The sequence below is a fragment of the Macaca nemestrina genome, chromosome 14 (assembly GCF_043159975.1).
Source record: "Macaca nemestrina isolate mMacNem1 chromosome 14, mMacNem.hap1, whole genome shotgun sequence".
In the NCBI taxonomy this organism is placed as follows: domain Eukaryota; kingdom Metazoa; phylum Chordata; class Mammalia; order Primates; family Cercopithecidae; genus Macaca; species Macaca nemestrina.
This window is the reverse complement of record NC_092138.1, coordinates 57,642,051-57,669,385: the sequence shown is the minus strand read 5'-3', so window position 1 is coordinate 57,669,385 and position 27,335 is coordinate 57,642,051. Positions and strand designations below refer to the sequence as shown.

Genomic DNA, 27,335 nt, shown 5'->3' with positions numbered 1-27,335 from the left:
CAGATCTTTACTTGGCCTGCTGATTCAAATGCTAATCTCTTCTAGAAACACCATCACAGACACACCCAGAAACAAAGTTTTGGTAACCATCTTGGCATCTCTTAGTTCTATTCAAATTGACATATAAAATTAAACATCAGTGTCCTTTGTGGCAATGGTGAGGAAATCAGGGAGCAGTCCCTGTGGAAAAATTGAAGTGCATTCCAGGTAGAAAAATAACTTCTGACTCCTGCGGTAAACCTCAATACCAGCCTGCCTGGAATGCTCAGAAATTTCTACTTGCATGGACAAAAAAGTTAAGCCCTTTTTTCTGTAAATTGGTCTAACATTAAATAGACCTGGGATTGATGTGGTGGAGAGCCAAGTCCAGATCACAAGGTGTCCATCACTGTCAAGGTCAGCACTAGTCCAGACCCTGCACTGTGGATCTGTGACTTGTTCATGACAGACTGAGGTTGTGGGAGGATTTTTAGGAGGCTTTTAGGACAGAGAAAGGAAGATTAGGATAAGAAGGGGAAACTCGCCCTTGTTAAACTTGCAAAAAGTCTAGCTTTCTTATATCCCAGGTTTCCAAAATGTTGCTATTCTCCTCAGACAATTTTATCTAATTAACATCTATTTTTCACTCCTTTATACAGTAATCAGTTTTCAATTACCAGAACCCAGCTGCTGATGCTGAAAAGTACTGAAAAATCAGATTCATACAATAAATCCTTAGATGCCTTCACCATTTCCTAAACCGAGAAAGAGAAGTTTGATTCCTCAACTTTCCCCCTCTTTCTTTTACCTATGTACCTTTCATTCCTTTCTCTTTCTTTTTTTTTAATTCCTTTTTATAAGTCATTTTGTGACTTTGGTTCCATTCCAGCACCCATTATTGAAGGCCTCAGGGAGAGGATCAAAGAAAAAAAAGTCAACAAACATGAGCACTAACAGAAGTTTCAATCTTATAAGGATAGTAAAGGCTTTACATATTTACATATATCAACATTTTCCATTTTGTTTTAAGGAATGAAACTAATATTGAAGAGCACTCTATCTAAATGTAATATTCATGTGTCTGTTTGCTACAGAGAAATTTATTCTCCAGAGGAAAAATTTTGTCAGCACTTTACACATCCCATGTTTCTTTTCTAAGAGATGCCATTGAAATCTGTCCCCAAAGGCCTTATAAGCAAACCTGACTTATGCTTAATTAAAGGGCTAATTATTTTGATAATAATGATTACTTCTAAAAAGATTAAATTTCAGGCCTGGTGCCGTGGCTCACGTATGTAATCCCAGCACTTTGGGAGGCTGAGGTGGGCAGATCACTTGAGGTCAGGAATTTGAGACCAGCCTGGTCAACATGGTGAAACCCCTTCTCTACTGAAAAAAAAAATTAGCCAGGCATGGTGATGCACAGCTGTAATCTCAGCTACTTGGGTGGCTGAGGCAGGAGAATTGCTTGAACCTGCCAAGCAGAGGTTGCAGCGAGCCGAGATCATGGCCGCTGCACTCCAGCCTGGGCGACGGAGCAGAAATCAATCTAAGAAAAAAGAAAGGGTTAAATTTCAAATTATTTTTCACGTGCAGATGTACAGTATGTTCATTTTATAATATGTTGGCCACCCTAAGACTTTGGGTGAGAGGGAAAGATGGAAAGGGAAGGAAGAAGGAAGGGAAAAGGGCATAATAAGAAAAAATTAGAAGAAATAGAAGGAAAGATGGAAAGGGTAAGGACAAGACAAAGGAGAAGGGAAAATAGAGGGAATAGGAAGGGAAGAAAAAGGATAGATTGTGACCTTTAGTATGTTTATTGTGAAAAATACAGGTATAGCGTGTAGCTATAGAACTTGGGGTGTGACTTTGCTATTTTAAATAAAAATAGAGAACCACGATTTCCTAAGGGCTTTCTTTATGCTTGCTACTTTATGTACTTTCAACTCATTTAAGTATCAAAACAAATAGTAGAAAGATGTAGATATTATCCTTGACATTGGGAAACTCATGCCTTATGAGTTTACATACTATGATTAACATAGTTATCACCATTTACAAAATCAGAAATTGGTGTCAGATATGGCTATTCAAAATGCCCTATTCTCTTTCCATGTTTATTTTCATGGTTATATCTCTGTTTCCATAGCATACCATTATATCTTTGATGTCTTGATAATCAATTGCTAGTTCCAAGTTTTTAATCATGAAGTCAGCTGCCAATTATAACAATGTTGATAAGAAAATAACATAGTTCACTCTTATTAGTCCAAGTTCTCACAATGGAGATCAGAACAAGGATTGAGAGTCAAAGGCAACATTACTTCCTTGGGTGTTAATAGACTTCATAAGCATCACTCTTTCTGCGCAAAAATGGAACACAAAAATCAGTGTTTACTCAGGGTTAAAATGCAAACCCCTTACTGTAACAGTCCTCTAGCTGTGAACATGACAATGCCCCCAAAAGGCAGGAAAATCTGCTCAATTCCAGTTCAAAACCTCTTACTTGATTTTAAATATGCTTTTCCTAAAACTAGATTAATCAATTAGGAACAAAGAAAAATACTTTTCTTCAGATTTACATTGAAAGTTCTCAGTTGGTTTCAGAGCAATATCCAAGACAAGAATATTTATAACAGAACCCCCGAGCCTAAGGGAAAAACCAGCCAATGACTGTCAAGAGGGAGGAGGGTCTACATGTCCGAGGAACAGTGGTGGCCATATGTCCTCCTTTGACTAAGACAGTCTCTGTGTTTCACTGCTGCCCAGCATTGTTACACACAGTGCCCCCACCCCTACAGAAGCATCCCAGTGTGGGTGGTATAGTCTATGGTCACTCCACTTACAGAAAACCTACACTACCAGAGCAGATACAAATGTACTCCCTTTCACCTTGGATTTTTCATGCTGAGAACATGCAATATTAATACAATATATTAATACAGCATTATGAGGCATTGATAAAGCTGAAACTAGTAAATTACATAATAAATGCTGCTTGTTTCATTTACAAAATGTATATTGAGAGATAGCGGTTAGTTTTTCTGCTATGGCAGGTCTACAGCTTTTCAAAGATGGGTTAGAGGGACCTCAGCCGGGTCAATGACAGATCTGCATTGGAACCCTAGTTCTGCCACACTACCTAAGTGATCTTGATATAGTAGCTCAGATCTCCTGAGACTCAGTGGCCTATTCTGTTAAGGAGATAGGAATAATGCCACCTACCACTCAGGGATTTTTTGGTTGTTTTTGTTTGTTTCACTAGACTAAGACTTTAGAGCCAGAAAGACCTGAGTTTGTTGAATACCCTTTCTGTCACTTCTTTGCTGCAAGTCCTTGTACAAGTAAACTTAACCCAGAGACTCGCTTTTCTTATCTATAAAATGGTAATGAGAACAGTTTCTATCTCAGGGGAGATTATTTTGAGGACTGAATAAAATAATGGATATCAGATAATCATGCCATAAGTAATTCTATTTCAAAATATTATATAGAAATATATTTAATAGCCCTATAAATGATTTGTTGCAGAAATTTTTAGTTAATGTTTTTTTTTTTTCTGGGCACACAGTTTAACACTAACAGGCCTACTTTAAAACCAGTTTTCTTACTGGAAAACAGAACTAAGGGTTCACCTAGTTGTATATACTCAATGAAGCTTTCACATAAACATAACCTATGAATTATACTCCTGAAGTGGCTGAGTTAAAGCCTGAAATGACTTTGTTTTCCATAAAACAAAGTTAAATTGCCAGGATTCATTTCATTATGTAAGCTGTTTTATACTCTATCTGTGCTCTTTCATACTTTATCTGTTTTTCACCTTCATTTTGAATCATGAAAATCTCAGTTTACTGAGCCATTTATTAGTTTGCTTTCAATACGATTTATTCAGATGAGGATAATTAGCATGTATGTTATACAGATATAAGTATTATATTTAAAATAATGTGATTCCTATGATTCCAAAAATGTTTATCAAAATACAAATAAACTAGAATATATACACATTTTATCTTCTCTCTACTTCTCCTACATGTAATTTCCTTAGTAGACAGAGAGAGGTGGGAAATTATAATTTTATATACAGTTACATATTATAAATGTTTTGAAGGTAGAGATAAAGTACTATAACAGGGAAAATAGAAGTAGTAAAGAAAAGGAGACTTATCTAACTTTATAATGTGACCAATTAATTGACTAAAGATGTAGCAAGTTATCTATATACATTATACATTCAGAACAGATTGAATTTTGAAGGACTTTTATTGTATTTTTATATTTTTGTCGTTTGTTTCCTCAATCAGTACAATATAATGCACATTGAAAACATTTTTTAAATAAAAAATGAAGAGAAAGCAGAACTCCTAGAATAAGTAACTAATACCTATAGCACAATCTAACACTTGAAAGTTTGGCATATTTCCTTTCATTCTTTTGCTTTATGCATGAAGGTATTTTTCCTTAACTATATTCATGAAGTAGATGTATATTTTTTCACTTAATATCTTTTTCATATAAACATTTTCCAAATTATTAAATATTTCCTATAGCCATCATTTTAATTCGTGCATAATAGTCCATTGGAACCATGAGTCATGAATAATGAATAATACAATTATCTTTCCATGGCTGGACCTTGTTTTCTAAGTATTTCAATATATTAAATAATATAATAAAGTGCATCTTTCTGCTTAAAGTTATGTGATTCAAATTTGGGAAAGTCAAATTAATATCATTAATTTGTTTACTGGACAGAGTTTCCTTACTAGACTATAAGCTGTTTGAGAATAGTATTGCATGTGTTCATCTGTCTCCAGCTCTGCTTTGCATGTAAAAGGCAGCCGGAAGGTGTTTATTGAGTTCAATTAAATATACTTCCTACTTTGATAATTTTCTACTCTTTTGGACAGAACTCAAGCAATTAGTTGGCAACCATCAGTAGATAAAAGTTCCCAAATATCTGCTAAAGTTACAGGCAAAAAATAAGTTATTACAATTTTTGGAATGTAAAGAATTGCATGTTCTTGCTCAGCTTGATTGATATATAATTTTTTTAAAGGTTGCATTTATACCACCTAGGAATCTAATAATAATTTAGTATGAATTAAGAGTAGCCATGCAAATGAGAAGTTTAGATGCAGCACTCTGTCTGGAAAAGGATTACATTAACAAAGGCCAGACTTAAATCTTACTATGGCAAGATGTGTTTCTGTAACGTGTAAAAACATGCACACAGAGTTAAATACAAAATGGCATCAGTGATCATTTAGATAGTTGATAGATAGACAATAGGTCATTTTCTAGATGCCTGTGTCTTCTCTGAAACAACTTATAAACAAAAAATAGAAGCATAAATCTAGGCATACATACTAGATTCATATTAATATCAATTTTTGTATTTATTTTGGCAGGTACTGGCTAGCTACCTACCAGCCTTACTTTCTCTTCTTCATAGCCACGTAGCTAAAGTACATTTTCCTGCCTGCTTTGCATTTAGTTGGGTTTGCCCACATGACAGAGTTCTGACTAATGAAATGTGAATAGATATTATGAGTTTATTGTTGGGTCTGGTTTATGAAAACCTTATAATTATGATCCTCTTCATCTTTTTTTCATATCAAATGGAAAGGACTTCAAAGACCTAGAAGAGGGAGGAGCCACAAAACAGAGCCCAAGTCCCTCGATGTCTTCATGGAGCAGAACTAATAAACTTCTATTGTTTTAAGTCACTGAGATTTAAGGGTTTATCTGTTATAGAAGCTGGTAGAAATTTATATTTGTTCATTTCCAGAGTGTTCCAGAAGGGATTTAAGACAGCTATCTTGTCTGAACAGCTTTAAGTAAGAGGCTAAAATGTCTAGGTGCATTCAGCACCAACTAATTAAAACCAGGTAATCTCCAGAGAGATTCTCTTTTGTTCATGAATATCCACACTTCAAAGAATCCAGTTTTTCATGGAACAATAGATAAATTCAAGAATCTGAAAGGGAAACTACTTAACGGAATTCTCTTCCAGTTGATATTTCCCAAGTAAACTTTAATAACCTTATGAAGGAGGGGTAGTTGTTCTCAGTGGGCACACGTTCTATCTAGATGGGCCTGGGTGGGTTTTGAAACCTAAGCAATTATCACAGAAGGCAGCCAACCTTTTTTTGACACAAAGTGAGGCACGTATTTCTTTTTCTTTTTAAAATTTTACTTTAAATTCTGGGATACATGTGCTGAATGTGCAGGTTTGTTACATAGGTATGCATGTGCCGTGGTGGTTTGCTGCACCTATCAACCTATCATCTAGGTTTTAAGCCCCACATGCGTTAGGTATTTGTCCTAATGCTCTCCTTCACCCTTCCCCACAACCCCTGACAGGCTCCAGTGTGTGGTGTTCCCCTTCCTGTGTCCATGTGTTCTCACTGTTCAACTGAACAAGCGGTGTTTGGTTTTCTGTTCCTGTGTTAGAGGAGCATGATGGTTTCCAACTTCATCCATGTCCCTGCAAAGAACATGAACTCATTCTTTTTTATGGCTGCATAGTATTCCATGGTGTGTATTGAGGCATGTATTTCATAGCTTGTCTTAACCCTATCTTTAGAGGAACTTAAATAACTTCTTAGCAGGAATTTTTGCCCTGGGTATGATTACTTCCTTTGTTTTCAGCTGTAATATAAAATACTTAACAGAGTTTAACATCTACCTTAATAGATTAATCCATTGTCTCCAGATTGCATATCCTCTCTGTGGCTATTTACATCAAAAAGGATTTTCAGTACTTCCTTCAGTTGAGAGATTTCATTCACACAATCACCCTGTAGGATAGTTACTATTGTTCTCATTTTAAAGGTAAGAAAACTGAGAATAATAGAAGGTTAAGATTTAAACACAGTTTGACGGTTGCACATATGTGCTTTTAGCCATTACCTTAGACTGCCTTACAGATTAGAGGCATTTTGCATCACATTTGTGAGACCAACAGGCTTCTTAAGCCAACTACCCTTTAATTAGTAATATTAATTTCAAAGAGACAAACCTCAAAGCTAGACAAAAATCACTTTCATCTTTAAAATATTTAAGCAGAATAGGCATACTATATATGTCCAAGTATTTCTATGATAGGCCAAAAGGAGATTCAGAACTGTAGGAGAAGAGCAAATAATTTGCATTTCAAAGAGATCAAAATAAACATGAGAACAGAGGGCTCTCCAGTTTCAGGAAAGATTAAACAGAAACTATTAATTAATGACTTAGGACAAGCTTTGCTAATTGTTCACTAGTCACTGGAATACAAGATGAATTGATGTTTTCAAATAGATACAGTCCATTGGAGAGCTGATTGAGAATCAGGGGACAAGATACCAAAGCATAGCCCAGAGGAAAGATGAGAAAATTGTGTGGTGGTTTTTTTTCTATTTTTAAAAGAAAGTGTTACTGGAAAAAAATCTGCTTTTTAAAATATAGTTGCTATCTATTTGCAATGAGAGGTATTTCAGTGATAATGTTTGAGAAAGCATGGGAGAAGTATAAGGTAAAAGTTAAGAGCTCAAAAAAACCTGGATTGAAAAAAAATACTGGGAGTCAAAAAATCCTGGATAGAAATACTTGCTCCTTTACTATAACATTAGGCAAATGACTCATCAAGCAAGAAAAGTTCTTTCCCCTTCTCCTGAAATCAGGAGAAAATTGCTTCAACAGGATTATCTAGAATCCTTAACTACTTTAACTACCTAATCTTTAACTACTTTGCCTGTAGTTAAAGACACATTATGACTTCTGTCTAACTCCTTCCTGGCAAATCTCAAAAACAAATATTAAGCTAGATATCCTCTTTTTGTGGCTTGTGGGAAAGTAAAGAAAGTTGCTGCTGTATTAGGATTGCTCTGCATTTCCAGAGTTTTTTTTGGGCAAATGAGTTTTTTCCATGTCCTTGAAGGCAACATACACGAGGGAGCTGCTTTATAACAAGGCCACCTGGAAGAGGTTACAAGACCTCCACAAGTAAGATATTCCTAGAGACTGTAGAATGACTACTTAACAAGCCAGAATGGAGATTTACTCATCCAGATGAAAGGGAACTACATGGAGGATAGCTCTTGATTGTGGATCCTGAAGAACCCCCAGAAATCGCTACACAAAAGGAGTGAGCTTTAAAATTCCCCAGTCCCAGAGGACACTAAGTTGTCTATAGCACAGATCCAATTAAATAACAATTTTGTTGATCTTCTTACCTCCCTGAATAAATTATAGAGAGAGACAATAGAGGAAAAGAATAAAGATGCTATCTGACTATATCACCTGCTCGATTTACTAGTCGTATGCCCATTTTATATCAATTTCATTGCATTAAATCATATTAACAGCTAATTCAGCTAATTTTTATACAGACAGAATCTCACATTGTCTTTATAGGCTTCAAACCATATAATAATTGCCAGCACATATCAGTCCCTAGCCAAGTAACTATAGACCAAAATACTATCTTCAGTTACCCCCAGAATTGGTCATCTGCATGTAGCTAATTGAAAGGTATCTACAATAGTGGGTAACTGTCTACCTATTTGCCTGAGCCACTGAATAATTTTATCATTACACCTGTAAACTTTTGGAAACAAAATATTTTATAATATTTAACACATTTGATGCTCTCTGAGTCTGGCTTTCATTCTGGCTGTTTCCATTTTCCCTTGAATATTCTCCAAGTTGAGCCTCAATATTGAAAGTTTCCATTCCTTCCTTACCAAAAATAAGTAGAGAGAGGTAAAAATGCAAATGCTTTGGAAGATAATTAGAAATTATGTATAAAGATATATTTTATTTCTGTAAAAAAAGAGTTCAAATCCAATGTTTCCTGCCAGGTCTGGGACTTTAATCTTCATCTCCAGTTGGTTTGGGTCCTTCAAAGAACTTAGGTAACCCTGGTGATTTTCCAGACTTGCTCATACTAAAATTGATTTCTTTTCATTTTAAACTATTTTATACAACTTTCACAACTCTTCAGTATCTGATTTTCGTGGAGACCAGGATTTCTGAAGTTACAGTTTTAGATATCTGGAAATTATAGCCTCAAATGTATTTTGGACACCATTATTCATTAAAACCTTTTGCTTTCTTCTTCTTTTTTTTTTTTTTTTTTTTTTTTTTTTTTTTTTTTTTTTTTTTTTTTTTAACCCTACCTCAACTCACTCTTCACCCATTCCTCTCAATTTGGGAAATAACTTTACTGACCTTTGGAAGGTTTACAGAGATTTCTGTGCTATCCATTTATTGTTGTGTGGCCTTGTTCATTTGCCAGTCAGAGAACTAAATTAATCATAGAATTTCCAGGCTAAGCAATTTATCATTACCTTATCCATCAAAGCAGCTGTTTCCTCCTAAACTTTCTTTTTAAACAACATACAACAACCATGATCTCTTTCCCTTCTTACTTGTGTTTTTAAAAATAATGGCTGCTTAAAATTCATTTCTCTTGCTCCATTTTACCAATCTCTTCACTCTCCTTATCACTGTATCATCTGTTTGAGGATATCTTTCTGAAATGTACTCCTGTCGCAGAGGAAATCTATGCCTTTATTTGGTTTGCTTTCTGTCCTGAAAAATACTTCAACAAACCAAACCATTATCCATAAAAAGTAACAATGACAGCTATTATTTATGTGCTAGGCACCATATATACCACTGTTAATGCTCAGTTATTCTGTGTTATTATCAAAAATTAACAGGAAATAGTGAGAATCATAGACATAGATGAAGATGTCCCACAGCTAACAAATGTCAGAATCAGAATTTGGGCCAGGTATGAGTGAGCTCAAATTTTTGCTATTTGTAGTCTTTTATGTTGCTTCTTTAAGTCCACTTCCTGATGCTTTGATTTGTGTTTCTTAAATGAATAGAGTAAGTGGGGAATACTCAGCATACAAAAAATGTAAATATAAAAATATCCAACTTCACATGCTGGGTATTAGAAGGTACTAATCATTGTACTTGAGAATCCCTTTGATCAGAATTAATGGAAAGACCGTAGTCTACTCCCTCTAGATTTTAGCTTCCTGCTTTATTCCTAATGAAACAAAGTTCATCTTGTCAAACCTTGGTCACAGTCAGACATTATGAGCAAGCTTTGATTGTAAGACTTCTGTTGACAGTGAAAGCTAAATGGAGTCAGCAGTTTGCCTTCTGGGCTAAAACTGAGAAATATTTGTGAGGAGAATAATAAAGCACAACATTCCTCCCCAGTTTCTAAGCTATTCAAAAAGCTGACCAGATATGGCCCCAAATTATCCACTTTTGCCTAGCTGAAGGACAGTAGTAGAATGGGTGAACAGTTCCAGATGTAGAGGGACCTCATCTACAGCAGGCTTGCGGGGTACTTATCCACCCTTCTTTTTGGCAGTCCTTCACTTTGGAGCTGAAATTGATCCACCTTAGTTGAGCTCCTTTCCAGTTAAGTTTTGCCCATGATTTAGTTAGATACTGTCTTCCACGGCAGACATACTTACAGCAAAATTAAGGAATGTAAATAATAAACTTTCTCTTAACCACTATTGAAATAAATCAGAAATAAGGTGCCAATTATTTTATTTAACTGGTGATGGGCAGATTGGGCAAATTCTGCCAAAGAAGACAGTAGTCTCCAGTGGAATTTATAAAATATGACTCACACTTTACCATCAATTCATAAACGAATTGGAAAGTATGAAGTATATCATAAAACTTTTATGTTGGACATAGAGTCATCTGATTATAATTGAAAATCTATTTTCCTGCCCTACCAAAGAAATTCTAAAAGCTATTACAAAAAAATATTCTTTTTAAGGAGTGGAAAAATCATTAATCTGCCCAGGGACCCCACACATTGTGGTCTAGTCTATTGATGGACACCTTTGAGGGAACCAGGAATTCCTCATGCTGCTTTCAATTCTCCATCTCGGTGAAGGACACCAGGTCTCACCCAGTTGTCAAAAGAGTGGAAATAATCTTTGCTTATCCTCTCATACACCTCCACAGCGGATCAGCTGTGAAGCATTTCTGTCATGCCTCAGAATACCTCTTGCATTTGTCCATTTACCTAAGCCTACACCCATAACCCTGAGAGTAACCACTGTTTTTTTCTGACTTGAATTAACACAACAGTCTCCTGAGTTATCAGCTTCAAGTCTTTCTTTTCTGCAAGTCTATTTTTCATGTTGGAATCAGATTAATCTTTCCAAAATGTAAATCTGATCATATCACTCTTTTGCATAAAACACTTTAATGACTTGCCATTGCTCTCAGGATAAAGTGTAAACAGGTTATCACAGTTTACAAGCCCCTTGTAAATCATTCCTCTAATTACCTCTTCAGCCTCTTTTCTCTCCTCAGTTTTTGTTCCAACCATTCTGAACTACTGTGTCCCCAATTGTAGAGTGTTTCTTATTGTCTCCATGTCTTTGCAAACACTATTCCCTATGCCTGTACCTGTCTCCACCAAGGATGAGAGGAGGAGTATAAATGGAAATATGCTGTTGCAGAGCTCCTATATTTTACTTTGAAGCAATTCAATATTGAAGTAGACTGTGATGAAGATATACAGACGTTCCATGACTTATGATGGGATCACATCCCAAGGAACCTATTACAAGTTGAAGATATTATTACATTGAAAATGCATTTAATATACCTAACCTACCAAACACCATAGCTTAGTCTAGCCTACCTTAAATGTGCTCAGAACACTTACATTAGCCTAAAGGTGGACAATAACATCCAACAGAAAGCCTATTTTGTAATAAAGTATTGAATATCTCATGTAATTTATTGAACACTGCACTGAAATGGGAAAACAGAATGGTTGTATGGGCACTCAAAATACAGTTTCTACTGAATGCATATTGCTTTCACACCATTGTAAAGTTGAAAAATTATAAATCGACCATTATAAATTGGAGACCATCTGTATACTTTAATCCCTAGAGGAATAAATAAAAATAATATAAATTAAAAAGTCAAAAGAGGAATTGAAATACAAAGCTAAAAAAAAATCAGAGGGAATAAGGCAAGAAATGAAAAAGACAGGAACAAAAAATGCAAGGGACAAATAGACACCAAATAGCAAAATGGCATCCCTAAGTGCAACCATATCAATAACTATATTAAATTTAAATGGACTAAGCGATATAACAAAAGGCAGAGATTGAGACTAGATTCAAAAGCAACAAATAACTACATGCTGTCAAAAAGAGAAGCTTTTTAAATACAAAATCACATGTATGTACAAAGTAAAAAAAAAAAAAAAATACACCACAAAAACATTAAGAAAGCTAGAGTGTTACAGATGACTGAATCATACCTTAAGGAAAACAGCAGAAAGCTATACTGTGAAACAGGCAAAGGGTATTTGCTGTGGGGAAATTATTGCTGCAAGATAGGGAATCCTCAATGGCAAAGCAAATATTGTCTTTTAGATACTTCTCAGGTCATGTTTTATTGAATATTATCATTTCGCCTCTGCTGCCAGGAAATATTTGGCTTCAAGTGTGTTTCCAGTGGACTGTGAATACTGAAACATAATTATTTGAAAATAATTTCAGCTCTAGGATTCTGTTTCTCAATATATTAGACTAGAAGAGCAACCAGATTTTAACAGCTTGTTTTTTTTAAATCTTAATTTCAAAATGGAAGGAAGCTGGTTGTTCCTGTTGTTCTCTTGAATATTCTCCTTTTATTCATATATTTTAATATCTTATTTTCTGAAAATTAAAGAATGAACCAAAATGAAATAAACCCCAATATATTACCCCAACAAAGATGACTTAAAAACAAGGAGCATTACTAGAGACAAATATGGATTCTTCCTAATGATAAGTGATTGATACATCAGAAATTGAACTTGTGTTTAGTATCAGAGCTTTAACATGCATGAAACCCAAACCTATAGAACTTAGGAAGATGTAGACAAGTTCACATTCATAGTTAGAGATTTTAATACCCATTTCATTTCGTGGAGATTTTAATACACATTTCTCAGTAATTGACAGCGTAACTTAGAAAAAATTAATAAGGATTTAGAAGAGCTGAACAACATAGTCAACCACATTAGCCTTAATGACTTTTAAAGACTGCTTCACCCAAAAAGTACAAATTCATATCCATTTCAAGTGCACATGGCCTGGCAGCAAGATGGGTTCATATGCTGGTCTAATAAAGCAATCTTAGTAGATTTCAAAAGATGGAAATTTTTCATAGTGTATTCTCTGACCTCACAGAATTAAATTAGAAATAATAATATATTTAGAAGACCTAAATATTTAAGAATAAACCAACTAAATCCTAAAGAAGGGAATTTTGGAGGGTATTTAGAAGATGATTTAGATGGGACAAAGAAGGAAGCACAAAGTAAATTAGAAAACGTTTCTGACTGAATGATATTTTATAAAAAATCAGAATTTGTGAAATGTAGCTAAAGCAATGTAGAAAGGGATATTTATAGTTTTTATACCTTACATCAGTGAAAAAGCAAGGTCCAAAATTAATCTTAGGAAGCTAAAATGAATTAAAAGACTGGACTAAAGACAAAATAAATAGTCAGAAATAACAAGGATAAGAACAGAAATTAATGAAATAAAAATGACACACAATAGAGAATCAATACAAGCAAAATTTGGTCCTTTTGAAGTGTAATAAAACTGAAAAAATTCTAGATTTATCAAGAGAAAAGAAAGGCACAACTCACTGATGCCAGGAATGAAACAGATAACATAGATTTTCAGACATTAGAATAATAAGGGAAGTTTATGACAACTTCAGACAATAAATTTAACAGCTTAGATGAAATAACAAAATTTCTTGAAGGAAACAAATTACCAAAACTGACACAAAAGGAAAGAGAACATACAAAGAGTCCAGTATCTGCCAAGGAAATCAATTTGTATTTTACAACATTCAAACGCAGAAATTCTAGGGTCTATTTGGATTCACTGGTAAGGTCTGCCAAATATTTGTGAAAGAAATAATAAAAACTCTATACAAACTCTTCAGGAAAAAGAACAAAAATAAAGGAATACTTTCTAACTGGCTTTGTGAGAACTGTATTGCAGTAGTCCCCCTTATCCACAAGGTATACATTCCAAGTTCCCTGGTGGATGCCTGAAACTGCAGATAGTACCAAACCTTACAAATACTATGTTTTTCCCTATGTATACACACCTATGATGAAGTTTAATTTGTAAATTAGGCACAACACAAGATTTTAAAAATTGCTAATAAAATAGGACAATTATAAAAATATACTATAATAAAATTTATATGAATGTAGTCTCTCAGTCTCCCTTAAAATAACTATTGTACTCACCTGATTTTGGACCACAGTTGACCACTATAATGAACCACAGAAAGCAAAATCACGAATAAGGAGGGACTACTGTACTCTGAAACTAAAAGTATACAGATACGTCACAAAGAAGCTAAAAACTAGATAAAAATTCTCATGAAATAGAAAAACTATTGACCAAATATTAACAGAACAATCCTAAAAAATACATTACAAATACAATATTCAATAAAGGACAAAGTAAGGTTTATCCCAGAAGTGTGAGGTTGGTTTAATCTTCAAAAATTAATCAGCATTACTTGCCATATTAAAAGAATAATGGAGAAAAACAATAAGATCATCTCCATAGATACAGAAGAGCATTTTTTCATTCAGTACTCACTTGCATTTTTAAAAAATCTTAAGAAAAAACACTTCCTTATCTTAACGAAGGTCATCTATGAAAAACCCACAGCTAACATCAAACTTAATGGTGAAAAACCAAATAATTTTCCTGTAAGATTAGGAAAGGAGGGAAGATAGCTCTCAGCACTTCTATTTGACATTGGACGAGAGGTACTAACAAATGTGAAAGACACAAAAAAATGAAGGTATACAAATTAGAAAGGAAAGAATGAAACTGTCTATTTCTAGGTGATAAAATATTTGCTGAAGGAAATTAAAGAATACCTAAAGATATGAAGTTAGTACAACATTCATGGATTGGAAAATTGTTCAATATTGTTATAATATCTATTCTCCATAGATTTATTAATTGAATCAACACAATTTTTGTCAATATCACAGAAAATTTCTTTAGAAATTGTCAAGTTGATGCCAAAATTTATATGGAAATTCAAATGATCTAGAAAAGCCAAAGGATTTTTTGAAAAGAAGACAAAAATTTCATGAATAACACCATCTGATTTCAAGAATTAAACTGATGATAAAAAGCTACAGTGGCCGGGCGCCATGGATCACCCCCATAATCCCAGCACTTTGGGAGGCCGAGGTGGGCAGATCACAAGGTCAGGAGATCAAGACCCTCCTGACCAATAAGGTGAAACCCTGTCTCCACTAAAAGTACAAAAATTAGCCGGGCATGGTGGTGCGTGCCTGTAATCCCAGCTACTCGAGGGGCTGAGGCAGGAGAATAGCTTGAACCAGGGAGTGGGAGGTTGCAGTGAGCCGAGATTGCACCACTTCACACCAGCCAGGCAGGTGACAAGGCAAGACTCTCTCACAACAAACAAACAAAAAATAAAAGCTACAGTAACCAAGACAGCTGTGCTGGTGTAATCCAGTACAGCTGTATGTACTGTATCTATTCTGGTGGAGCAGAATCAAAAACAGAAATGGAGATAAATGTACCTATATGGTCAATTGATTTTTTTGATAAATGTCCCCAGGTAATTTTATAGGGAAAAGAAAGTATTTTTTATTTATTTTTATTTACTTATTTATATTTTTGTAGAGACAGGGTCTCACTGTCACTCAGACTGGGGTGCAGTGGCAATCACAGCTTACTGCAGCTTCAAACTCCTTGGCTCAAGCAGTTCTCCCACCTCAGCTTCCTGAGTAGCTAGGAATACAGATGTGTGCTACCATGCCTGGCTATTTTATTTTTTTTTTTATTTTTGTAGATACAGGATCTTGCTCTGTTGCCCAGGCTGATCTCAAACTCATGGCCTCAAGCAATCCTCCCACCTCAACCTTCAAAAATGCTGGGATTACAGGTGTGAGCCCCACCATATCTGGCCAGAAAGGAAAGTCTTTTTAAGAAATAACACTACAAAAAAATCTAGAAAGCTGTAGGAGGAAAAAAATATATTTTTCCCTACTTCATACCATATAAAAAATTAATTCAAAATGGATCACAGACTTGATTGTAAATAATAAAACTATAAAAATTTCTAGAAGAACACATAGGAGAAAATCTTCAAGACATTGGCATAGGCAAGGAGCTCTTAAAACACAAAAAGGATAAATCATAAATAAAAAAATGTTAAAATGGATTTAAATTTTAAAACTTCTGCTCTTTAAGAAATACGAAGAAAACAAAAAGGTAAACCATAGATGAGCAAAAAGTATCGCAATACACATATCTAATAAAGAACTTGTATTTAGAATATATACATAACATTTATATCTCAATAATTTAAAAACACAATTAAAAGTAAGCAAAATGTTTGAACATAAAATATACCAAAGAATCTACCTAAATGGGCAATAAGCAGACAAAAAGATGCTCAGCATCACTAGTTACGAGGAAAATACAATGAGATAATACAGTCCCACATGAATGGATAACATGTAAACGACAGCTGGCTGGGCGTGGTGCCTCATGCTTGTAATCCCAACATTTTGGAAGCCGAGGCGGGCAGATCACCTGAGGTTGGGAGTTCGAGACCAGCCTGGCCAACATGGAGAAACCCTGTCTCTACTAAAAGTACAAAATTAGCCAGGCATGGTGGCACACGCCTGTGATCCCAGCTACTCAGGAGGCTGAGGCAGGATAATTGCTTGAACCCAGGAGGCAGAGATTGCGGTGAGCCAAGATCGTGCCATTGCCCTCCAGCCTGGGCAACAAGAGCGAAACTCCATCTCAAAAAAAAAAAAAAAACTCAGTATCCATGTCGGAGGGGATATGAAACACATGAAACTCCCTTGCATTACTAGTGGAAATGTTGAATGGTATAATCTCTTTGGAAAATGATGTGCCTGTTTCTTTAAATACTCTACATATTCCTACCCTATGACCTATAAGGCTAATTTCTAGGTATATATTTAAGAAAAATAAAAAGTATGCACAAAGATGTCTATATTAATATTCATAGCAGCTCTTGGACACAGTCCAAACTTCCAAAAATAGTTCAGTTAATAAGCAATTTGTGACAAAACCTAATACCACCAGACATAAAGAACAAACTACTGTTACATGCAACAACATGGTTGAATCTCAAAAACATTATGCTGAGTGAAAGATGCTGGATATAAGAGTATATATTATATGATTTCTTTGATATAAAATTCTATAAAATGAATACTAATCTATAGTGACAATACAGATCAGTGCTTACTTTTAAGCCAGTAACAGAGGTGGGAATAGACTGAAAAGAGGTAAAGAGGATGATGGTAATGTTCTGTATCAGATTATGATGGTGCTTACAAAGGTGTAAACATTTTTCTAAATTCATTGGGCTGTATGCTTGAAATCAAACCATTGACATGTTTTAAGTTTTCTTCTTAATTTAGGTGGTAAATATCACAATATTTCTTTAATACCTAAAAGTCCACCTTCTTTGAGGTAGAGAAATTGATGAGGGAGGAATAATGTCAAGGTAACTAAATAAATTATAATTTTCTATGAATTATTCTGTGCATTAGACATTTAAATAAATGGCTTAGTTGAACCTTTTTTTAAAAGCTGTGCAATTTTATCTTTTATTATAAAACATATCCATGTGAAGAAGGATATGTTTGACTTGTTGAATGTCAAAATGATTTCAAGGACATCAGTAGACATTTTCTCAAAAGAAGACATACAAGTAGTTAACAGGAATATGAAAACAAAATGCATGCTCAACATCAGTAATCATCAGGGAAATGCAAATCAAAACCACACTGAGAGATCATCTTAACCGAGTTAGAATGGCTATTACTAAAATGACAAAAAATAATTTATGTTGGTGAGGATGTGCAGAAAAGGGAACTCTTAAACATTGTTGGTGGAAATGTAAACTAGTACAGCCACTATGGCAAACGGTATGAAAATTTCTCGGAAAAACTAAAAATAGAACGCCCATATGATCCAGCAATCCCTCTGCTGGAACTGTAAGTCCATTAAACTTCTTTTTCCTTCCCAGTCTTGGGTATGTCTTTATCATCAGCATGAAAATGGACTAATGCACAGTATATCAAAGGTATATCTGCACCCCCATGTTTATTGCAGCACTATTCACAGTAGCAAAGATACAGAATCAGTCTAAGTGTCCATCAACAGATGAATGGATAAAGAAAATGTAGTACTTATATACAATAAAATACTATTCGACCAAAGAGAAAGTATAAAGTGTTGTTTGCAGCAACATAGATAGAACTGAAGGCCATTAAGTGAATTAAGCCGAGCACAGAAAGGCAGTATCACATGTTCTCACTCAAATGTAGGAGCTAAAAACATTGATAGCATGGAGGTTGAAAGTAGAATGATAGATACCAGACACTGGAAACTGTGGCCAGGAGCAAGGGAGGAGAGGAAGAGAGGTTTGTTAATGGGTACCAATGTACAGTTAGATAGAAGGAATAAGTTCTAATGTTCCACAGTAGAGTGACTGTAGTTAATAATATATTGTGTATTTCAAAACAGCTAGAAGACTTGAAATGTTCCCAACACATAAAAATGACAAATACTCAAGGTGATGGATACTCTATATACTCTAACTTGATCATTACACATTCTATGCGTGTAACAAATTCTGTGCATGTAACAAAATATCACATTGTCACATAAATATGTACAAATACGTATCAATGAAAACATTTTCAAAAATTAAAATAACTATTTTTCTAATTATAAAAGTAATACAGGTATATTTTTGAAAAAATTCAGAATTAATGTTATAAAAAGAAAGTAAAAATCACCATTAATCCCACCAGCTCAAAAAGTTACTATTGTCAACATCTTTATTACATCCTTCCAGTTTTTTCCTTTCATACGTGTATATATATACATATATATAAATATGTTCATACATACAAATGTGGGCATAGTATATATCATTTCATTTTCCATGTTAGTAAGTATACAGTTGCATTAGTTTGTTCTCATGCTGCTGTGAAGAAATACCCAAGACTGGGTAATTTATAAAGAAAAGAGGTTTAATTGACTCACAGATCAGCATGGCTGGGGAGGCCTCAGGAAACTTATGACTGAAGGGGAAGCAAACATATCCTCCTTCACATGGCAGCAGGAAGGGAAAGAATGAACAAAGAGGGAAAAGCCCCTTATAAAAACCATCAGATCTTGTGAGAACTCACTCATTATCACAGGAACAGCAGCATGGGGGTGCTCACCCCACAATTCAGTTACCTCCCACAACATGTGGGGATTATGGGAATTATAATTCCAGCTGAGATTTGGGTGGGGACACAGCCAAACCATATCAGCAGTCAAGGGTTACGGTGTATTGGCTAGATGGTATTTTACTGTATGGCTGTTTTATACCTTACATGACTAAATTCCTACTGTTACATATTTCCATTTTGCTCTATTGTAGACAAACCTGTAACAAACATATGTATATTAGTTCAATTATTTTCTAATGATACATTTCTAGAAATAGGAATAAAATCGGTCAAAGAAATGAACATACTGAACTTAGATATATTTAAATCTAGTATATCAATGTCCAGTTTATATTCTTTATATCAGTATGTGAATGTTCATTTTCTACCCTTGTTAATTCTGGCTAAAAATGATTATCAAACTCTATCAATATGACAGGCAAAAATTATATACCCCTATTTTTAAATTTGCATTTCTTTGTTTACTAGTAGCTAATCACCTTTTCATATACTTACTGGGTATTTCTAATTTTATTATACTCATTTCCTAATTTTCTATTGGCATTCACCTTTTTATCTATTACATATGTTTTAAATATATTCTCCAGTTTAGCAATCACATGTGTGTGTTATATGCTTGTTTGTTATACCAAGTTTTAAAAATGTATACAATAGAATCATTATCTTTCTTCCTGGTTTCTAGCTTTATTCACAGAAAATGCTACTTTAATATTATAAAATTATTGAATTTTCTTCTAGTACCTGTTTTCTTCTTACATTTGAATCCTTAATTCATCTGGAATTTACTTTATTGGAAGAAGTAAAGTTAGTATGCAAATTTTCCCACAAAGTATCAAGTCAATCATGTGTATTTTTCTCACTGATTTAAAATGCCACCTTTAACATAAACTGACTTTTCAATAATTGCTTACTTTTTGTTTTCTTGACTTTATTTTTGTGTCAATAGCATGCTGATTTATTATTAGTTTTGTATCTCATGTTTGAATGCATTGTATGGCAGGTATTTTCGTAAATTTTATACTGTTTCTGATTATTTTCATATATATTTTCTTCCAAATGAACTTTAGAATGAATTTTTCAAGCTTAAAACATTATTCTTTGTAATGTGTGTTCTATGGAAAAAGAAATTAATGTTTTATAATATTTAATCTTTCTAAATACATAGTACATCCCTCTTTTAGTAAGTTATTTTGATTCTTGATGGGGTTTAATAGTTGTCATTATTTCTATGTATTCCTTGTTAAGTTTATACTAAGGAATTTGATGTTTTTCAGAGATGCCATGACTGAAATAATTTTTACAATAGTATTTTCTAAATGGTTTATTTGTGTAGACAAGAAAATAATTTTTAAAAAATATTTATTGTGTAGTATGCTAATTCACTTATTCTACTGTTCTAATCATTTTTAGTTGATTTCCATTGGTTTTCATGACAGACATTAATTTGATCTGTGAATAATGATAGTTTTGCCACATATTTTCCAAAAATTATAACTCTTATCTTCCTATCTAACTGATAGGCTAGCACTTTCTGAGTTTTTGCCTTGTTTCTACATTTGTAGGAAAATTTTCTAGTGATTTAGTGATTCACCATTAAGTTTGATCCTACTTGTTATTTTTATTCATAAATTTGTTTACATATAAGACATACTGTGGTTGTAGACATAGATATATATGTAAACACTGTAATTGGATAATTATTTTCTTAGTAATTTTTCCTTTATAGTTCAGGAATGAATGTTGAAGTTTATAAAACACTTCTTTATCTAAAAGTATTGTTTCAAACTACTTAACCTTAATTAAAATATGGTGTTCATGGATAAAGCGTACCCCTGAGAACCCCAAGTTGAAAAGTAGAGCTCAGTAATACACCTTTTATTATTCAGCTGAATTCAGTGTCTACTAAACTATCCACATTTAAAACATACTCATTTCCGATCTCTTTTGCTACCTATTTAATTTCACTTTAACAGGTGCACTGAGTTTGTTTGAATGTGAAAGAGGGATAGTTCATTTATCATTACAAGATATTTTTCTGAAAGTTATTTCTCTTCCCATTCCTCAATATTTATCTCAAAATCATTTAAAATGGCATTTTTTATTATAGGCATCCTGTACCTTGATTCTGCCTCATTCCTATGAGAAACACAAAAACAATACAGGCATACTTGGAGGACCTTCTGTTTGCCTCAAATAAGAAAATCCCTTCATAAATTAAAGTTTGCTAAATTATGAAAGATACATTAACATTCAAAGGTTAAAAGTAGAAAATGTATACATGAAGAAAAACATTCCAACACCTTGCATTGAACATAACTTTGTTTTGTATGTTGCACCTAAAGGCCTGATATTGAATGAAACTTCTGTTAGCTTTGTTTTGAATAGAGGATGATATCCTAAACATTAGTGATGCAGACACTGATTCAAACTGAACTGCTTTCTTCTTAGCTGTTGACCTCTGTTTCTTTCATTTGAATTTAAAATAGAGCCTTTGAGTGTGAAATTTATACTGTGTTGTCTCAGTCTGTGTCACACATTGTCTTTATCTCATTATGCTTGTCAAACATTGAAATTGTCATGGCAACTCTGGGAAGCTATTACTGTTATTATCCCCATTATCCCCATTTCACAGCCAGGAAATCTAAAATACAGAGAGATGAAATAACTTGACCAAGAACATATGTTGCTAAGAGGGTCAACCCTCAGGTTTATACCCAGGTCTGATTGATTCCAAATCCAGTATCCTTTCCATTACATTTGCTGCTCTATTTGTGTCCCTTCACCTATTTAGATCCTAACTCACCTTCTCTTCCTCCCTTCTTTTGCCCCTTGCATGCAGGCCCGTGACCAAGGTGTAGACTAAGAAGTGGAGTCATGCTTCACACGGCTATATCATGCTGGCAGCCATTCCTGGGTCTGGCTGTGGTGTTAATCTTCATGGGATCCACCATTGGCTGCCCTGCTCGCTGTGAGTGCTCTGCCCAGAACAAATCTGTTAGCTGTCACAGAAGGCGATTGATCGCCATCCCAGAAGGCATTCCCATCGAAACCAAAATCTTGGACCTCAGTAAAAACAGGCTAAAAAGTGTCAACCCTGAAGAATTCATATCATATCCTCTGCTGGAAGAGATAGACTTGAGTGACAACATCATTGCCAATGTGGAACCAGGAGCATTCAACAATCTCTTTAACCTGCGTTCCCTCCGCCTAAAAGGCAATCGTCTAAAGTTGGTCCCTTTGGGGGTATTCACAGGGCTGTCCAATCTCACTAAGCTTGACATTAGTGAGAATAAGATTGTCATTTTACTAGACTACATGTTCCAGGATCTGCATAACCTGAAGTCTCTAGAAGTGGGGGACAATGATTTGGTTTATATATCACATAGGGCATTCAGTGGTCTACTTAGCCTGGAGCAGCTCACCCTGGAGAAATGCAACTTAACAGCAGTACCAACAGAAGCCCTCTCCCACCTCCGCAGCCTCATCAGCTTGCATCTGAAGCATCTCAATATCAACAATATGCCTGTGTATGCCTTTAAAAGATTGTTCCACCTGAAACACCTGGAGATTGACTATTGGCCTTTACTGGATATGATGCCTGCCAATAGCCTCTACGGTCTGAACCTCACGTCCCTTTCAATCACCAACACCAATCTGTCTACTGTACCCTTCCTTGCCTTTAAACACCTGGTATACCTGACTCACCTTAACCTCTCCTACAATCCCATCAGCACTATTGAAGCAGGCATGTTCTCTGACCTGATCCGCCTTCAGGAGCTTCATATAGTGGGGGCCCAGCTTCGCACCATTGAGCCTCACTCCTTCCAAGGGCTCCGCTTCCTACGCGTCCTTAATGTGTCTCAGAACCTGCTGGAAACTTTGGAAGAGAATGTCTTCTCCTCCCCTAGGGCTCTGGAAGTCCTGAGCATTAACAACAACCCTCTGGCCTGTGACTGCCGCCTTCTCTGGATCTTGCAGCGACAACCCACCCTGCAGTTTGGTGGCCAGCAACCTATGTGTGCTGGCCCAGACACCATCCGTGAGAGGTCATTCAAGGATTTCCATAGCACTGCCCTTTCTTTTTACTTTACCTGCAAAAAACCCAAAATCCGTGAAAAGAAGTTGCAGCATCTGCTAGTAGATGAAGGGCAGACGGTCCAGCTAGAATGCAGTGCCGATGGAGACCCGCAGCCTGTGATTTCCTGGGTGACACCCCGAAGGCGTTTCATCACCACCAAGTCCAATGGAAGAGCCACCGTGTTGGGTGATGGCACCTTGGAAATCCGCTTTGCCCAGGATCAAGACAGTGGGATGTATGTTTGTATTGCTAGCAACGCTGCTGGGAATGACACCTTCACAGCCTCCTTAACTGTGAAAGGATTCGCTTCAGATCGCTTTCTTTATGCGAACAGGACCCCTATGTACATGACCGACTCCAATGACACCATTTCCAATGGCACCAATGCCAATACTTTTTCCCTGGACCTTAAAACAATACTGGTGTCTACAGCTATGGGCTGCTTCACATTCCTGGGAGTGGTTTTATTTTGTTTTCTTCTCCTGTTTGTGTGGAGCCGAGGGAAAGGCAAGCACAAAAACAGCATTGACCTTGAGTATGTGCCCAGGAAAAACAATGGTGCTGCTGTGGAAGGGGAGGTAGCTGGACCCAGGAGGTTCAACATGAAAATGATTTGAAGGCCCGCCCCTCACACTACTGTCTCTATCAATGTTGGTCATCAGTAAGACAGTATGGCACAGTAAATTACTAGATGAAGAGGCAGCCGTGTGCAGCTGCCCCTGTATCAAAAGCAGGGTCTATGGAAGCAGGAGGACTTCCAATGGAGACTCTCCATCGAAAGGCAGGCAGGCATGTGTCAGAGCCCTTCACACAGTGGGATACTAAGTGTTTGCATTGCAAATATTGGCATTCTGGGGATCTCAGTAATGAACCTGAATCTTTGGCTCACACTCATGGACAATTATTCAGCATTTTCTACCACTGCAAAAACAAAAGAAAAAAAAAAAGAACAACCTACAGTGTAGGATTTACATATTTAAAAGACACATTTGTCTAAAACATACTCTACAGAAAAATTTGTATCTATGATTATCATTTGTTAAAGCCTTGCATCATACCATATTGTTGGTTCAGTACCACAAAGAGATCAATATATTCTTTTCTTCCTTTTTTGAAACATATATGCTGTACATGTTTTTAAAGCAATATGAATGAGAGGTTGTGCTTTTAGTTACCACTATAGATCCAAGTGTGATTTCACCTTCCGTTACCTACAGATGACCCTGAGACTAGATCCCTGGAGTTATGGGCGGAGATATTTTGAGAGATGTGTTTGTTTGATGTAGGATGCCAAGAAACAGGACCCACGGCAAAACTGCTCAACTCTGTTAACTTCTGTTACTATAAATAAAGGCATGTGCCTAGTTTTGATACAGAATGGAATATTTTTTATACTTGTGATAATATCACACTGGACCAGTTTACTGTAACAAAGCCCTTGGTTTCTCCAGAAGGTGGTGCACCACTAGATGTACCTGTAAAATGCAAGGTAGGTGTTAATAATGAAAATGATTCATTTAATCACTCCTTGATTTTACTTTCCACAGTCACTACTAGCGGGTTAATAGAAAATGGAAGAAGAGGTAATGGTTACAAATAACCATAGGATAACATTCACCAGTAGCTAAGATCAAGAATTCAGATATTCAAAAGCTCTCTGAATAAGAAAGAGTTCTTCTCAGATGCCAACACAAACCAGGGTGATAAATACATAACATGTTAATGCAAACAAGGATTTGTTTAAAACATGATAGCTGCCTACGTGCTAGATTGCTGCTAGTCAAGGGAACATCTAGCTACTGCCACTCTGATGTTCTCTACTTGAATACTGTACACACAGTATTACCTTGCATAGACAACTTCAGGGTTTCTTCCTGCTTCCTTCCCAATTAGATTTTGGTTTTTACTTTGAAAATTATCGTGTGTAATAAAGAGAAATTTGTCTTGTTTTCTAAGAACTGAGAAAAAACAAGATGGATTAAAAATCATTTAGTGATTTCTTTTTTCTCTCCACTGAGGAAAAAGCAAGATTATAACCCTATAAATATGTTAAGTTGTGCTGAATTTTTTTCCTCTCTCTGACCCAAGGATACTTGTTCAATTCAGTTTGTATTAATGTCTGTTACTCAAAGTTAAACATTCCAGTTTATAAAAATTGATGTCATTCCATGACCACCAGTGATCTGATTCAGAGGAGGCATAGTTTCATTTGGCTAAATGTTCAGTGAATGACTTTCAAAGCATATGGTTATGTGATCTGAGAAAGCATTGAATGTGGACTGTGTTCATGAAATGTCACATTTAATCAGCATAGAACTGATAGGAAATATCTATACTTTTCCAATTTCAAGAGGGATCTGAAAATAGGTTACATTTTGAATAACGTGTAAGTTGGAGTAGAAAGTATCTGGGGTTTGCTTCTTGACATATTGGATTGGCGGGTTGACATTCAAAAGACTGGCTCTTTTTAGTTTGAAATTTGAAAATTTGAAATTTTGAGGAACTTTAATAAAATTAAATTGATCCCAATAAAAGTAGGACAAGCCCAGAAATTGTTTTGCCAGTCAGATAGCAACAGAGTTAAACCAATTTCTCCCCTAATAAAGGGTGGAAAATATGATGAAAGATTGAAGAATTGCCTGCTCAAGTCATTTTTCATTTGACTTTTCTGATTATTACGGATCTTTTAGAATTCTATTTTCCATTTGTGCCAATTACCTTATATCAAACAATGCAAATCAAGCTCTGCTGCAAACTCTATCACAAATCCAACTTGTGTGCAAATGGAATGGGGACTTTCAAATTTGAAAATGAACAAAGTTAGAGATTTCCAAAAAACTTCCAAAAGTTAATAGAAACTATCTTTATGTGGCAGCATTGTGTGAAGCAGTATTCAACTAATTGTCAAAAAAGAGGGAGAAACATTGAGCAATTAACAAGAGGGTTTTGTGATTTTGACTGCTCTTTTGTCAAAATAAAAGTTGGCCAAAAACAGCTGAGTGAAATGAAATTGTATTAAAATGTACCCATCCATGAAAAATATTTAGTTAAAAGATTTCGTTATTATTCATTTTATTGGAAGAAAAGAGAATGAATTTTCTTAGAGGTCCCATACTCTGATCCGTGGAACAATAGTTATTTCAGATATTTCTAATCATTCTTCCTAAAAAAAAAAAAAAAAAAAAAAAAGAGTCCTGTTGACCCCAGTATATTGGGGAAATGCATTCTGTAACCACCTTTAGAGATTCGAAATCTATATAAGCCTAATAAATTCTCTGGAAAGTCCTGTAAATAAGAATCCTGTTTAATATTGTTTATCTTCGGGCTTCACTAATTTGTATGAGCAGAAAGCACTTTTCATGCTATAAATTTTCAAAAACTAGAGCTCCATAGAATCCAGATTGGTCAACTTTAGACTAGAATAGTAGTCTTCTGAAGTATTCCCAAATCTAATATTTCTAATAAGAGTAAAATTACTGTTTGGCCTGCAATAGATTATCAAAAAAAATTGCCTGTGTCAGTGTTTAGATCATAAAAGTATATTGACCAGATATTTTCAGGGGAATTGGCACCTTTTTGCCTGAAGCATCCATCATAGTAATGGATTAATAGGTAATTGAATAGACATTTAATTTTCTACACTCCCACTATCTGAGCAGATCTTGGGTTCCTTTTTGTGCCTGCAAAGTTCTGGTATCCATTGACGGAAACGCTGGTGCTTTAGTACTCAGTTTCACAAAAGGATTCATGAATTTTCCCTCATGGCTTCTGATTACTCTTTGTTATATCAACTAGACCATGGTAGAGCATAAAAGCTCATACCAGCATAGGGGCCAACTTACTTGCTTAAATATAACATCTCTGAGTCATTTTCTTCCCAGAGGCTTTGTTTCAAAGTATCCTAGAAAGAAATAC

The 27,335-nt window shown here is 35.2% G+C and overlaps 1 protein-coding gene across 13 annotated transcripts in view; it reads left to right on the top strand.

Moving 5' to 3' along the window:
* LOC105493874 (leucine rich repeat and Ig domain containing 2) overlaps positions 1 to 24,798 on the top strand; it is a 1,258,361-nt gene extending 1,233,563 nt beyond the window's left edge. For all 13 annotated transcript variants that reach the window (XM_071077897.1, XM_071077888.1, XM_071077895.1 and 10 more), the window contains one exon: positions 22,182 to 24,798. In XM_071077897.1, coding sequence (XP_070933998.1) covers positions 22,217 to 24,037 — 1,821 coding nt within the window. In that variant the 5' untranslated portion in view covers positions 22,182 to 22,216 and the 3' untranslated portion in view covers positions 24,038 to 24,798. The remainder of the gene's footprint in view (positions 1 to 22,181) is intronic.
* Positions 24,799 to 27,335: the final 2,537 nt, after the last annotated feature.